Raw genomic sequence first — 16,064 nt, 5'->3', positions numbered from 1 at the left:
CTTTGAGTGGAAATGTAAATATATTATTAACTAGGTTTGTGCAATTATTATACAATATTTGTATGGTGTCGTTCCGCATAAATTGTTCACTTGTGCACATATTTTATCTCTCTTTGTTTACAATTTGTATCGCCTAATGTTCCTTTTATCTTTATCACCTCTCAGATCACACCTCTTTTTTAATCATATTGCTTATCTGGTTCTCTCATCCACACATATTTTTATGTACATGGGTAGGTGTTCTCTACCAGAAAGAGATACAATATCTTTTACTTATATATCAGAGTGAACAGGTTGTTTATGCCTTACACACCCCTTTATGTTTAACCATTTTTTAAACTTCTTAAATTTTTGTTTGCTGTAAAAATATATCTTTCAAAAAATCAAATCAGTTTCTCGAACGCGCCCGGCTTTATCAGCGGAATGTCGTTATAACGAAACGGAATGTGTGAGAAACGTCAATTTGATCTGGAACATTCTAGAATACGTGAAACAATCCCTCTATAAATAGGAGTGTCGGTTGGCGAATGAGCGCATTAATAAAAGAACATTTGAAAACGAAACATCTTATTGCTGTTACAGCAGGAAGAAGTGAAGAGGAGTGAAATTAAGTGAAAAATTATACAAGAAATCGTACTGTAAATCTAGTTAACATTTTATTATTTGCTTACAAGTTTTCGGAATTATTTAAAATTTGAAGTGCAGAAAATTGAATAAAAAGCAACGTAAATATTGAAACTAAAGGTAAATACACGTATTTGTAAAAAAAAACTTGTATTTAAATGGTGTACGAGACAAAGAAAATGTAAAGGTCAATAATCGGGCAAATCTTATTGGAGCGGTCAACTTGTTTATTTGGATTGTAAGCGATTTCCTTATAAATTAATAATCTGAAGGCGTTATGGGATTTTTCTTGAATTATCGATGAAATCACTTACGACAAATTTGGATGTGCCCCTCCAACGCGTCAGCAACCCACAAGCTGATTTTTTTTTCTTATTGGCGATGGCTGTATGTTTGTTAAAGCAGGACGGACTATGTGAAAATAACCGTGCAAATGTACTAGAAACTTGTGGATATTGTAATAGGAAACAGTTGGCAAAAATATCGTTTCATTCATGCAAACGTGACCGTCTATCTGTTTTCAAAAGGGAATGCTGAAAAACGAAATTCTAGAAAATTCTTAATTATGTATGTATGTAATTGGGTAAAGAATTAGCGAAATTTTTTTGATGCTATTAAAAAAAACTTCCGTATAAAAAAGACATTTTCTCGTATGCCGTATAAACAAGTATAATTACTATACATTAATATAATATATTAAAAAAGTATAATCAAAATAACAAATTTGTTTTTATTTTGCAGTTTTCAAACCAACAAGAAAATAGTTTCTATTCATTTCCAACAAAATGGGTAAAGATTTCTATAAAATTCTTGGCATCAACAAAAGTGCCAATGACGATGAAATTAAAAAGGCTTATCGGAAACTGGCGTTAAAATACCATCCAGACAAAAATAAGACACCTCAAGCAGAAGAGCGTTTCAAGGAGATTGCGGAGGCATATGAAGTGCTTTCAGATAAGAAGAAACGTGACATATACGACCAATACGGTGAAGAGGGCTTGAAAGGCGGTGTGCCTGGTGGTCCAAACGAACAGGGAGGTGGCAACTACAGCTATCAATTCCACGGTGACCCACGTGCCACTTTCGCACAGTTCTTTGGTTCGTCCGATCCATTTGGTATTTTCTTCAGTTCAAGCGATCCCAGTCGTATGTTTGGAGACTCACAGAATATATTCATGTCCGGTGGCAATGACGATGATATCTACACACAAATGGGCGGTGGTGGTGGAGCTTTCCGTTCACAATCGTTCAATGCACAGCCAAATCGTAAACGACAAATACAAGATCCACCAATTGAACACGATTTATATGTTTCGTTGGAGGAAGTCGACAAAGGTTGTGTAAAGAAAATGAAGATTTCACGTATGTCAATGGCGACCGGTCAACCGCGCAAGGAAGAGAAAGTACTGAACATCACGGTGAAACCCGGTTGGAAAGCTGGCACAAAGATTACCTTCCAAAAAGAAGGCGACCAAACGCCCGGAAAGGTGCCGGCTGATATTATTTTCATAATACGCGACAAACCACACCAGCTCTTCAAACGTGAGGGCAGTGATATCAAATATAATGCACGCGTAAGCTTAAAAGAGGCGCTGTGTGGCACAGTAGTGAAAGTGCCAACGTTGCAAGGTGATCGGATAACATTGAATTCAGTGGGAGAAGTAATTAAGCCAAACACAGTGAAACGCATACCTGGCAAAGGATTGCCCTTCCCTAAAGAACCAACAAGACGAGGAGATCTCTTAGTGGCGTTTGATATTAAATTCCCCGACAGCCTGCCGCCAGCAACAAGAGAACTGCTGGCAGATGTATTACCAAACTAAGACGGGGGGATGGATGGGATATAAGGCACTGCACAATTGGGCTGTGCTCAGCGCCAATAAGTTGTCCTTAGTTAGATATTAAGTTGGGCGGGTGTCCCAGGGGGAATTATGAATGGGTTAAAATTTGTGTACACATTGTTGTGCAGCACTTGTAATTGAGAAAAGAAACTGGAATTCATACATTGTCAGTTTATACTATTTAGGTTATATTAAATTAGTTAAACAATGTTTACTATAATTTCTCCCTGTTAATTGCTATTAGATATACACAAGTTAGCAAGAGCTAGTAATATTTGTATATTAGAATTATTAATAATTAGTTGTAAGATTAATTTAAACAAAAGGCAAAACATTGTATAGCAAACAAATATGAAACATGTCTTTAAAAATCACGACATTGTGTAAGACTTGGTGTACATACATACAAAGTTTGTAAACAACATTGAACCACCGCACCTCCAGCCCACAAATTGATTGCGGTCGGCTTCAGTTAATGGCTGGAGGTGTTGTGACGTAACGTTTTGTAACACAATAAGCACCAGCATGCTAATGAAAACGTTGATAATAGAAAAAAATATACCTGGAGACTGATGAAGAAAATAAATCTTTCGAAAAATTAAACAAATTTTAAATAGCGCGTTTTTTCTTTACTTAACTAATTTGCAATAAGAAATTGTTTTGTAAAATATTTGTTTTGTGAAAAGTTTGTTACAAGTGCAGCATGTCGCTTTGTTTAAAAAAAATTCTACATATCTTATAACGCGGTCTTCATGGTTTAGGTAAAAAAAAAGTGCGAAGAGCGAAAACGATGTACGTTTTAGTACATATGCGCATTTGTGTACGTATGTACTTATGTGTGCGAGCATGTTTTTTTTTATAGATGTTTCACTATACTTGAAAGAACTAGTATAAATATTGCTAACAGTGTTTTATTTGTTTACTTTTTGCCGCTTTCTAAATCAGTTTTAACAAATTGAATTTACTTCCATTTTTCGGCTAACTTATTTGTATTAATCCATAAAGTATTGCAATAAATTCAAATAAATAAATGAAAATGTATTTATTAACACAAAATGTAGTTTGTTTTTGTCATTTGTTTGCCATCGGTGTTGTTGGAGCGGCAGAAAACTTTCATCAAACAAATTTGAGAAAATGCACTGAGTTGTCGGCGCTTGGCTGTATTTGCTCCATTTTTTAGGCTTGACTGTCGTGGGAATGTGTACGACGACGGCTCATCTTCGACCTTCGGCGTGTTTGGTTAAATTCTTTGTGGGTTATTGATTTCTTTTTAGAAAACTTTTTTATTTGACAACAAGTCTTCATAAAATTTGACATGCATTATCTTTCACGATAGCACTACCACCACAGCCATACAAACTGAATGCTCAAAATCAAGTTCTTGCATGGAAAACTTTTTGTTTAACAAGATAACTAAACGAAATTTGGCAGCGATTATTGTTTAAGTCAATGCTATAATTTCTGAAGAAATTTTTCAGATCGGACTACTATAGCATATAGCTGCCATACAAACTGATTGAACAATTATGAATTCTTGTATGGAAAACTTTTTTATTTGGCGGCAAATTTTCATATAATTTGGCATTTATTACCTCCTAAGGCAACGCTACAATCTGCAATCAAATTGTTCCGATTGGATCACTATAACATACAGCTCCCATACCAACTGAACGATAAAAATCAAGTTCTTGCATAGAAAAATTTTTAATTGCCGAGGTATCTTCTCGAAATTTGACATGTTTTTTTTTCCAAAGCAGTCCTTTGCTATTCGAAGAAATTGTCTAGATCGGCCCACTATAGCATATTGCGCCATACAAACTAACTGACCTAAATGAAGTTCTTGTATGGCCGTTTCCACAACAGTCGGGTAACCAGATTTCTGCCGCTACAACAACAACAACTAGTTCTTGTATGGAAAACTTTTTTATTTGTGAGTTTTGCCTTTCAAGTCTTGTTTTTTTTTGTTTTTTGCATTGCTTGTTAAAGTGAAATCTAGATTTTTTATATGGTACTCGTATATGCCATTGAATTACCGCATACTTGCCTTTGCGATTACGTAACCCGTATTCCATGCCACTAATGCCAGCGAATTTCAAATGAAACACAGCAGATTTTTTTTTACATTTCTTCAGTGAAATTTGCAAATTAACTTTGCGTTTTTATTTTTATTTCCAGTGTATTTGATCATTTTTCGAAAGTTCTCATTTTTTGTTGTTGCAAACAATTTCATATTCGTACTTGAATTCTGTGTGTGTGTGTGTAGGCGTGTTTTTCCTGTAATTTGTGTATGCGTGTGTGTGTGTTTTGCTGTTGACATTCGCATTTTGTAATTTTCTTTATTATTTTTCGTGTTTTCTCATTTAGTTTTGTTTTCATCATGCTTTCGTTTTCAAATTTAAATTCAATAAACTGTTTGCTTGCGTGTGTGTGTGTTTGCTTTTGCATTTCAAATACTTAATTAAACAGTTTCAATTATTTAATACATTTATTTGCTCGGTAATCATTCATTTCGTTTCAATTGATTTACAACTATAATATTTGTTTTTGTTTTTTTCTCACATTTTGTTTTGTTTTTAATTTCATAAAATTCAATTATTTTTTACTTCTTACTTGTTTTTGTTTTTTGTTGTTTTTGTTTTTTGCGATTTCTATTTTTTCGGTTTTTGTTGTTGCTTGTTTAGTTGAATTTATCTTCATTTGTTTATTTGTTAATTTATTTAGTTTAATAGTTCAATATGTATATAAACGAAATGCAATTGCGAATTGCACTTTTGTTTTTGTTTTTTATTTAAAAATCAATCAATTTATTAAAATACATTAATTGTGTGTATGTGTGTGTGTTACTTAAAAGTAGAAATCAATTAACCATTTACTTAAAGCTTAAATACATATACAATATACATACACACAGCTGTATATGCATGTACTTATGTAATATATAAATCATTATGTTGTCTGTCGTTTATCGACCGGCTGCGCGAGTTATCGATTTGCTTAACGGCATTTATCAAGAAAAAACATTTTTCTTTTTGTAAAAATAAAAAAGTTCGACTACACAAAACAACAAATGCTTCTATGTATGTATGTATGTATGTAGGTGTGTGTATGTACTACGCAACAATTTATTGTTCTTCTGCCATATTGTTGTTGTTCTTGTTGTATTAATGTTGTATGTAAGTATGTATGTATGTATGCACTTAGGTATATATAAGTAATGTATAAATTACGCTTTGGTTTATTCGCTTTTCGTTTTTTGTTTTTGTTTTTGTTGTTGTTATTTTTAATTTTATTTTTTAATAAATGTTCTATGTTATTGTATGTATGTATATTTGTTGATAAACTTTTGATTTCGATAACTGAAGGCATTCAATTCACATAAACTATATACGTATGTATGCATGTGTTGTATGTGTGCATGTGTATGTGTGTGTGTGACACACAAAATTATCATTAAAACAATTTCACTAGATTTCGCATTCATACGTCGTTACCTTGTGTTTTTTGGTGTATAACGGCATGTATGTATCTGCGCTTATTTATTATATAATTTATTTATTTGTTTTAAATTGTTATTTATTTGCTTGTTTGTATGTATTTGTAATGGTGTTTCGTATATTGAAATTGCACTAGAATCGATAATCGCTTCAATTTGATTTATTATTGTTTAGTAATTATTTGTTTTTGTTTTTGTATTTGCTACTTTGTATGTGTGTATGTAATGTATTGCCTCTGCTATGCCACTTACCTCCCACGGTACTCGCCCTCATCGTCTCTCTGTCCTTTTTTACCTCACCATCCCTCCCTCTCTCACTCTCACTGCCGCTCACTACCGCCCGTTAATACTTTCGGTTTGCTAAAATTTAATTTAATTTATTTGTTTTTTGTTTTCTGTATTCTGTCCGCCTATGTTTCACCAGACATACTTATTAACGGTACTTGTTTTGGTATTTTTTTCTAAGTTTTGTGACGTGTATTTAAACGTTATTTAAAAACGAGTCTTCATTGTTCGTCAATTGCCTGATTTTGGTTTTTGTTGTTTTTTCTTTTATTTTGTTTTTGTGATTCACCTTAAAAATGCTACGTTTAACAGTAATTAGTTGCATTAATTTATTTCGTATGTTTCCGTGTGTGTTTTTTGTTTGTTCTTGTAATGATTAAATATTTGTTTTTGCATTGCGTAATCATATTTTTGTCATGTGATCTCTGCTTCCAGTTGAAATGAGTAAATAATTCAAGAACTGTTTCATTGTCCTACGTGTAGATTGTGAGGTTAGTTTTGTGGTAGCTTCGGGCATTTTTGCTAGCTTCTAACATTTTTCTAAGAAGTTCAAACTTCGCGCTCGAAACCTGAAGCCACGAAAAAATTGCCAAACCCGTATGTGAATAAAGTTGGAACTCAACTTCTCTTGGCTCGGCACCAATTTCTTATTTTCTCCATTAACAGCTAATCTGAGGGCCAATATTGTAAACAAATATACTCTGCAGTCTTCAGAAGCTTTAACTGTGATCTTCTAAGCTCTCCTTTGAACTAATGTAGCTGATTTGATAGCTTTACAAACAAAACCATTAGAATATTCTCATGCTTTAATTGAGTTGAAGCGAGAGTTGAGCTTAAGACAGTCCTTTAACTAAGATAGCCTTTTGACTTAGATTTTCCCTATACTCATTATGAAGTGGTGTTGGCGAAATATTCTGTCGAGCACTATCCAACAACTTCAGATTCAGGCTTTCCGATCATTGCAACATTTTCCTTGCTGAATTGGGAGCTGGAAATGTGCTGCTCCGAAGCGTATTCTCCTTCCGTGCGGTACCCATCCATTCTGAAAGTAGGACAGCGATACTAGTCTTGAATTTGCTGACTGTTCTCTCAATAACAGTGAAGGAATGTCTCGGCCCTTGATATCTGCCGTCAAGTTAATTCATGATTAGACTGGTTTGAGTACCTAGCAATAGCGCATAGAACTTGCTGCAGAAAGGGGATGAATAGGAGCTCTACGGGTTTCTTCTGGTTAACTACTGGATGATTGGGCTACAGGGGCTCCGATACTAGCAATTGTATGATCGCAAGGTACCTCCAGCCTATGTCCCTCATATGAGTGTTACTAGTCTTGAGCTCGCTGCCTGTTCATTCAATAATAGCGAAGAAATGTCTCGGCTCCTCAGCTCTGGCGTCAAGTAAATTCATGAATAAACTGGTTTGAGTGCCGGGCAACAGCGCATAGAACTTGCTGCGGTTTGGGAATGGATAGCAGCTTTACGGGCTATTTCCGGTTAACTACTGGATGGTTGATCCTCAGGCGAGTTCAACAAGTGCCGGGCCAGAACCCTCAAAAAGTGAGGTCTACCTCCTCAGCAAAGTCCACTATTCATTAGTTATAGGGGTCGTTATTGTACACCGGCTGATTGGGATTCATGCGTTAAGAATGAAAAATTCAGGATGACAGGTGAATAAGAGGAAATAGAATCATATCAATATTTCCTGTTTGAAAGTCCCGCCAAATCAAGGTTAAAATACCTCCGATCTCACGCTGTTAGACGTCCCAGCGATAATAGAACTAAAGTATCTTAGAACCTAGGCACTTTGTTGAGAGTTAATAACTGCACATAGGAGTTTTTTCTGGCTTCATCACGGACTGTACTTAGCAATACAAAAGTGAACCCCCGCTATCTTGGAAGATCAGCCACCTAACCAAAGATATACTAACTGGTATAGAATTACTAGAATTACCGCAAATGGCAGTTAATAAAACTAATCATTTATTTTGGAAAAATCCCTTAAACACCTAAATCGGTTCCTCTACTGTCATTCATATCGTCTAATGTGACCACAAACCTTCCATGCTGCGAAAATACGCGATTACTGGTTTCAAATGTTCACATAAGAGGAAAAAACCGTCGAAGTATTGCAGCTTCACTTTTAATATCGGAAAAGTTTAGTTCACAGGGTTGTGTGGAATAAATAATGAGCGTAGACAATATTCACATATTTTCCGATAAAATTGTATGCTTCGTTCAGTTATAACTGCAGACCTCATCTTATTCCAAAAATGGTTTAGTTTTTGTCGGCAAAATAAACAGGGTATACCAAAGGGTTACAAGTATTATTGTTGTAATTTTGAGATATCGGTGTAGAAAAGTACTTCTCACTATCTGTGGTATTAGTTCTAGTATAATTAATAGAGAGCATCATTAGTTTTTTTTACAAAACTCTTTGAAGCAAAATTTCAAGGTAACGGTCGATTTTTGATAACAGGTGTTTAAAGTGAAAAGTGGACAGGGTTATGAAGCTCGTTTTCAGTACCAGTTGCTAAAAATGGTAGGTGACTAGGAACAAAAAGTCTTGAACTCTTCAAGAAAACTGAATGGAGCAATGGTGTACAGTTAAGAGCTCAGTTGACTCATTTTGGTTTAAAAATTCGCAGATTGGTTTGTCTATAATAGGTTTGGTGCGGCGACAATAAGAAACGCATTTTATGAAAAATTGATTAAAAATTTGATCTCAGGTAACAAGCACTCACTTTATAGGAATTATTATACTTAAAAACTTTTGAATGTTATTTTCACAGAAATGTATTTGTGAATCAAATCGCAATGACATTCTGTGAGCAAAATTTCTTAGGAATCCCTGATCCAGAGCGTAGTTCATCTTTTGCCAAAATAACGGCCTATTCGACGTAGAATTTCTAGCTTACTGTCAAGCAGCTTTCTTAGTAAGTGACTTTTTTGAGATTTTTGCTTTCTAATATATATATATCTTCATATTAGTTGCAGAAATTTCCAGTTTTTTTTGCTTTCTTTTAGTAAAACTTCGTAGTTTTTGCCATTTATTCATGATATATCTCTTTAATTAGGCTTGTCTCGCTCAACTGCTACTGCTCTATTTACTTATTTCAAGCTTTGCTGCAATTATCAACCCTATAAGCTCCCTATATCACTTGCTGCGCCTAAATGCATACCACAAAAACTGCAAAAATCACCGTAGGACACGTAAAAAATGAGAAAAATTAGAATTCTCAGCAAATTCGTAAATTCTGAAACTGCTTTGTATGTAAATATGTAAGACCTTTCTTCATGTAACAGTTACTCGTTGAGAGTAGCGAGTAGACAGCGTGTAGACTAATGTTGCAAGTTGCATTATTGTTTAAATTTCGTTTGTTTACGCTTTGTTTTTTTTGTTTTTGTAAAAAATGAAACCAAATAAATTCAAGTGTTGACGTTTAATTATATTTCATTTCATAGGTTAGTGGTCTTTTCAATTTGCTAATTTTTATTCGTTTTGCCTTAAACTTTTATTTTAATTGTTTGTTTTTATTTTTGCTATAATTTTACTGCTTTCAGTTCACACACAACTTTGCAGCATTTAATGTCTATTGTTTGTTCTTGTTTTTGTTTTTGTTGCTGATTTCGAAATTCAATTTCTTTCAAGTTAGAGTTTTGGGTGTGCCTATATTTGTAATTGCGTGTGTATGTGTGTGTGTAGTTCTTTTTTTGTTGCTTTTAAACTTGGGTTTAGGATGTGGAATCTCAATTTTCCTCAGCTTTCGTTTGCTTTACTTTATTTCAACAGTTGAACGTCAATAGTTTTGGTTTTAATTATGCTTTTCATTATTTTTTTATTTTTCAATTAAATTTTTTTATTTTCAATTAATTTTTTAATTTTCCAATTAATTTTAAAATTTTTTAATTAATTATTTTTATTTTCAATTAATTTTTTATTTTATTTTTATTTTATTTTTCAATTAAATTTTTTAATTTTAATTTTTATTTCTGTAATTTTTTTTTTATTTTTTTAAATTTTGCTACTCACTGCCTTTGTGTATGTGTGTTTGTTGTCAGCGTTTCAGGCTCGTTAGCGTCTTATTTGAAAACTTTTACCAATTTTTCTAACTTCAGCTGTGTGTCTCTTTGAGTGTGTATGTGTGCGTGTGTGTCTTGCAACTTTTTTCGTTATTTAACATTTTCCTAATTTCATTTGCCGTTATGAATGCTCTAACGGTATATTTTGTTAAGTCATTTAATTTTTCGTGCTGCGAAAAATCTTTACCGTTATTTATTGTTACTCACAGTGAGTTTACAGCTTTATAGCGTGTTTGTGTGTGTATGTGAGTTTGTTAATTAAGTTTAATTAAATGAAACGTATGCTCTTATAAACATTTAATAAAAAAAATGTTGAACTTTTTTCTATAATTTTAAACGTTTTTTGTTTTTGTTTTTGTTTAAAACTTAATGTCGAAAACATTTGTTAAGCGTGATTTTCTGCCGCGTGCTCTACTTTCATCATTACGTTCTCCCTTTTTTGTTGTAGTAAATTTATTAATTTTTTTAATAGTGTCTATGCATTGTAATTTAATTAAATTTGTTAGTTACATATTAATTAATTAATTTGATTTAATTAAAAACGTTTTCCTTTTCGAAATTTTACTAATCTTTTGTTTTGGTTTTTCATGCTTCTTCTTCTTCTTTATTTTATTTTTTGTTGTCTCCTTATTAATTTATTTAATTAATTAATATATATGTATGCATCATGAAGAATCGCATATCTCACTGCTATACTGTTCTATAATTTTAGTTTTTTTGTTTAGTTTTCGTGTCTTAACTCTTTTGTTTTCAGTTTTCTTAAGCATAAATTTCATATTTTTTTAACTTAAGTAATTTACTTATGTAATTATGATTTCAGTTTTTTTTAGTTTGCCTTAAATTACTAAAATTTCACAACATGTGAATTTGCATATATTTTCTAAATAATTTTTTTTTTAATTTTCAATCATGATTTTTGGTCTTTCCTTTTTGCCTATATTTTTTGTGTGTCTATTTTTGGTTAATGTTTTTTGCATATTCTGCTTTTGAGCATTATGCTTTTTGCTGTCTTGTTCGTTTATTGCCTTTGTAATTTGCTGTTTGCTTGCTTATTTGTATGTTTTGAGTTATGTCATTTTTGAGTTAACACTGTCATTTCGCGCTTTAAGGCTAACACTTTGTGTTTTCGAGTGACATTTTGTCTCTGCAAGCTGCGGTCATACAAATAATTTAATGCAAAGTGTTCTTTATGCCGAGACGAAAATGTGGACAACTTCGTTTTTGTTCGTGAACTTTTGAAGTCACTGTATTCTAACTAATGATATTGCTATTAATTTATAATTTTTGTTCATATTTCATAGTGTAGTAATATTTTTTTAACTTTAGTAGACATTTTTGAAGTAAGAACTCATTTAAAAAAATTATTTAATTCATTTAAAAATGTGAATTTTTTTATTTGTAAGAAATAAAACATTTAGAACCCTAAAAATATAATTTTTCTGCCTTAAACATGCCTCACAGACTATATACATATAATTCATTCATGCTAGGCTTCATATCTGGGGGCCTATTCTGTAACTCGATTCGAAAATCAATTTACTCGAATTCGGATTTTTTATATTCTGTAACTCGATTTTCGGATTTTCAAGCCAATTTTCGAATAAAATATTCGTTAGCTTTTGAGTTGTAGAAAGCAAAAACGAATATTGTACGTATTTTTTCTGGCACAGGGTGGTACAACTTTCGCATAATGATAAAGTAGATCCGAATTTCGAATAGAATACATTTTCGAATCGAGTTACAGAATAGGCCCCCTGCTTCGTCAAGAAAATCTGATTATATTTCTCTTGCGAGGTAAGCCTGAATATTTTAGCCGATGTGTTACAACTTTCGAACCGAAAACTAAGTTTTTGAAAATCCAAAAATGAGTAAAATGGTTCATAAGTACAAGAAAAATCTCCTCTAATATAGCTTGATTTTCTCTTATATCTGATTTGGCTTTATTTTGGTATAAGCGTTCGCTTTTAGAAGAATTCAGATCATTTTAGAAAAGCTGAATTTTTACCTGTCGTAAACTTAAAACCCATTGTTTAATAAATAGTAATACAACATGCCAGAAAACCAAATAAACGTCGTAAGATATGTCTTCAAAGAATTCGGTTTGTATGTAAGACGAATGAAATAAAGAACCGATTTCAAAAATTTTTTTTCGAATATTTAACTTTTTTTCGAATAGTTTCGAAAATGAACTTTTTTAAAATGCACAAAGCATAAGGTTTTTAAAATAAAACTGAAAACTTTTTTCAAATTAAAAATTTTTTTTCGAATAATTTCGAAAACAGTTTTTAAAAAACACAGAAGTAAATTTAAAATATCTTTATCACTCCAAAATTTTTTCAAATTTCAAATTTTTTTTTCGAAAAAAAACTTTTTTCAAATTTCAAAATTTTTTTAAATATATTCGAAAAGAAATTTTTTAAAATACACAAATTAAAAATATTTTTTAAATTCGTAACTTTTTCAAATTTCAAAAAGTTTTCAACTTTAAAAAATTTCTTTTCGAATATTTAACTTTTTATCGAATATTTTCGAAAACAATTTTTTTGAAAATACACAAAGTATAATGTGTTTTTAAAATATCTTTAAAACACCAAACTTTTTTCAAATTTCAATTTTTTTCGAATATTTTCGAAAACAAACTTTTTTCAAATTTCAAAATTTTTTTTTTAAATATATTCGAACGGAAATTTTTTAAAATACACAAATTTTAATGTTCTTTAAATATTTTTTAAATTCGTAACTTTTTCAACTTTCAAAAAGTTTTCAACTTTAAAAAATTTCTTTTCGAATATTTTGCGTTTTTTTGTCCACATCTTCGTCTCGGTTTCAGCAATTACAATATGTTAGAGTCAGTACATAGTACAATAGTAGTTATCGCTTGTGTTAATTTTGAGTTACAATATTTGTGTGTGTTTCAACTTCTAATCAGATTTCGGCTATTTGTTCTAGTTGCTAAATTAGTTCACATTCGGTTTGTTTGTTTTTTGTTTTTTGTTTTCAGCTTTTATGTTTTTCTAGTTGATATATAGCCTATGTATTTTTGCATATTTGTGGGTTACGTTTTGTGTTTGAAATTGAAATTTTTGTTCATATTTTCAATTTTGTTCATTTGTTCTTGTCTTGCTTTATTTGTTCGCATCGTCTTTGCGCGTTGTCGACTGTGCATCGCCTAAATTAATCATGTCTCGTGGTTTCCACACCGGGGACCCTACAATTAAATGAAAGAAAAGAAAAGAATATGGAAATCATATGAAAAAAATGCTTTTGAAATTTTTTGATTTTGTATTTTCATTAATTTTTTTTTGTATTAAATTTTTTTTTTGGTTCGCTTTGAGCGTTTTTATACGATTGTCGATTTTTTTTCTTTATTTGCATGTATGTATTTATGTAAAATATAACTTACAGAGCATAAACGTAATTTTTTGTAAATTTTTTTTTTGGTTTTTATTTTGCCAGGGAGATGAACGAGTACGAATACGAGAGAGTGGTAGAGAGGTGATAGTACTTAGATTTCGGCCAATTGTTATATAAATAGTTTATGAGCAGTGAAATTCGCAAAAGATAAAATTAAATTAAAAAATCGCTTATAATACACATATAGTTTAGTTTCGGTTTTAGCTATTCAAGCATATCATTTTTAGTGCATGCAGTTTATTTATATTTTTTTTAGAATTTTTTTGAATGAAATTTGTTATTTAGTTTTCAGTGAAATAAATTCAGGTGTTATATAAATGATTATTTTTTGTAGTTCGAGATATATGATTCCGTTTTTTTTTTATAATTTTCCAACAATATGTAATCGAGTTGAATATTTTCTGGTTTTTACACTCGTGTGCAATATTAATGCATTTTTTTGAATGAAAAATTAAAGAAAATTGTTTACTAAATATATTTTGAATCGTTAATCGTTTCGAAAATTTACTAAGAATTTGGTTTACAGTTTTAAAACTCAACTCGATTTCATTATATTGTCTTGTTTGCTGTCTCAAGCTATAAATGTTAAACTTTTGACAACATTCAAGCGGAAAAAAATTTATTTGATTTTTTTAATTTTCTCTGGATAAAATGTTGACATCGCTTGCCTGTGCATCTTACGCATTTTCAATGTACGTTTTCTTTATAATTTGTGTAATAACAAGTTATTTACAGTGTCTTCATATACTACAAATTACAGCCAATTTTGTTTATTAAATTTTTTATGCCAACATTTTCCATAAGTTGTTTTCTTTTTTAATATTTTTGTAAAATAACTGAAATGAAAAATGACAAATTCAATGTAAATTAATTTTCGATAATTTGTTTGAGGTTATGGTTCATGAAAATTCAATAAAATACTAGTAAGAAATGAAACTGTCAGTTAGGATTGTTGTGCCAAAAAGATTGTCAGAAATGAAGCTGTCAGTCAGGATTATTGTGACAGTCTTTTGGAGAGTTTTTTGACATCTAAAGCAACCTTCGTTGTTGGTTACCATTTTTGAAAGCCACACCTTTTAAAGTTCGGCGAAAGTAGTTTCAATATAAGAAAATAAGGATCTAGGGTTGTATGAAGAACAGTTTGCCAATAAACATATCACTGGGAGGATCGTGAAGTAGAACCATAAATGGTGATCCAAATAGAGGTACTTTGTTCAATAGCCTTTTTTGACAGACAGAGCCGTGTCAAGCTGTGGTGTTATTTTTGTTCAGTATTGTTTGGCATTTATCATGGAAAAACTTACACCTGAACAACATTTACAAATCGTTCAACTTCATTACGAAAATTCACATTCTGTAAAGAATGTTTTTCGCGTGCTTCGTTCAACTTATGGTCAACATAATTGGCCTACTGAGCGTACTATTCGCAACACATCAAGAATTGAAACCGCTCGACCCTCCTAAGCCACATCGCTTTGCTCTATGGGCTCTTGAAAAGTTCCGACGTTTTCATTCCAAATTTTGTTCAGCGATGAGACCCACTTCCGGCTCAATGGGTGTCTAAACAAGCCAAATTGGTGCATTTGGACGAACAGCAACCTGAAGAGATTCAAAAGCTGCCATTTCATCCAGAAAAAACAATTTGGTGTGGTTTGTGTGCCGGCTGAATCATCGGCCCATATTTCTTCAAAGATGATGAAGGCGACCTTTATCGCGTCATGATAACCGACTATGTGATGTCTAAAATGGAAGCTCGTGATCTCGGCGGCACTTGGTTTCAACAAGACGGTGCTACATCGCATCAATCAACTGATTTATTGAGATAACGCTTTGGGGAGCAGATAATTTCACGTTTTGTCCCGATCGATTGGCTACTTAGATCGTGCGATATCACACCGTTAGACTGTTTCCTGTGAGAAGATATAAAGTCTAAAATCTATGCGGCCATTCCCGCTCAACCGATGGGGATGGACTATCTGATACGTGGCCGTGGCCAGCATTTTGAAAGAGATAATCTTCAAAAAATAAATGCCAAAGAATGCTTTTTCGAATGATAATAAAAATACCCCATTAAATTTGAAGATTCTGTTTCTCTGTCTTTAAAAAATAGGGAACCTCGAAATGGACCATCCATTACTGGAAACAATACATTTCTTCAGTAATAGGTATTTCAGATCTCCTACAGATTTTAGTAATTATCTGGAAAAAATTTATAAAATATTTAATGTAGTTTAACTTAAGAAACTGTAAACAAAATATTGGTAATTTTTTTGAAAAAAAAAATTGGGTTTTTTATGGAAGGACTCAATTAAAAACCTCAAACATTGA

The 16,064-nt window shown here is 31.8% G+C and overlaps 2 protein-coding genes and 1 long non-coding RNA gene across 7 annotated transcripts in view; 2 read left to right on the top strand and 1 right to left on the bottom strand.

Annotated features, from left to right (window-relative positions):
• LOC126762209 (uncharacterized) overlaps window positions 1-16,064 on the top strand; it is a 200,662-nt gene that overhangs the window by 69,915 nt on the left and 114,683 nt on the right. The gene's annotated exons all lie outside the window — the stretch shown is intronic.
• LOC126762205 (dnaJ protein homolog 1) lies at window positions 535-3,079 on the top strand. Its single transcript, XM_050478773.1, has 2 exons — window positions 535-744; window positions 1,366-3,079. Exon 2 carries the CDS (start codon window positions 1,410-1,412, stop codon window positions 2,445-2,447), a length of 1,038 nt encoding a protein of 345 aa, XP_050334730.1. The 5' UTR covers window positions 535-744; window positions 1,366-1,409; the 3' UTR covers window positions 2,448-3,079.
• LOC126762200 (protein still life, isoforms C/SIF type 2) overlaps window positions 13,235-16,064 on the bottom strand; it is a 361,392-nt gene continuing 358,562 nt past the window's right edge. For all 4 annotated transcript variants that reach the window (XM_050478760.1, XM_050478761.1, XM_050478762.1 and 1 more), the window contains exon 23: window positions 13,235-13,530. In XM_050478760.1, coding sequence (XP_050334717.1) covers window positions 13,448-13,530 — 83 coding nt within the window. In that variant the 3' untranslated portion in view covers window positions 13,235-13,447. The remainder of the gene's footprint in view (window positions 13,531-16,064) is intronic.

The sequence above is a fragment of the Bactrocera neohumeralis genome, chromosome 6, assembly GCF_024586455.1.
Source record: "Bactrocera neohumeralis isolate Rockhampton chromosome 6, APGP_CSIRO_Bneo_wtdbg2-racon-allhic-juicebox.fasta_v2, whole genome shotgun sequence".
NCBI classification, from domain to species: domain Eukaryota; kingdom Metazoa; phylum Arthropoda; class Insecta; order Diptera; family Tephritidae; genus Bactrocera; species Bactrocera neohumeralis.
This window is presented reverse-complemented; position numbering and strand designations above follow the sequence as displayed.

Excerpts from the sequence above, each read along its gene's own strand:
- LOC126762205 (XM_050478773.1), top strand. The coding sequence starts at position 1,410 with ATGGGTAAAGATTTCTATAAAATTCTTGGCATCAACAAAAGTGCCAAT.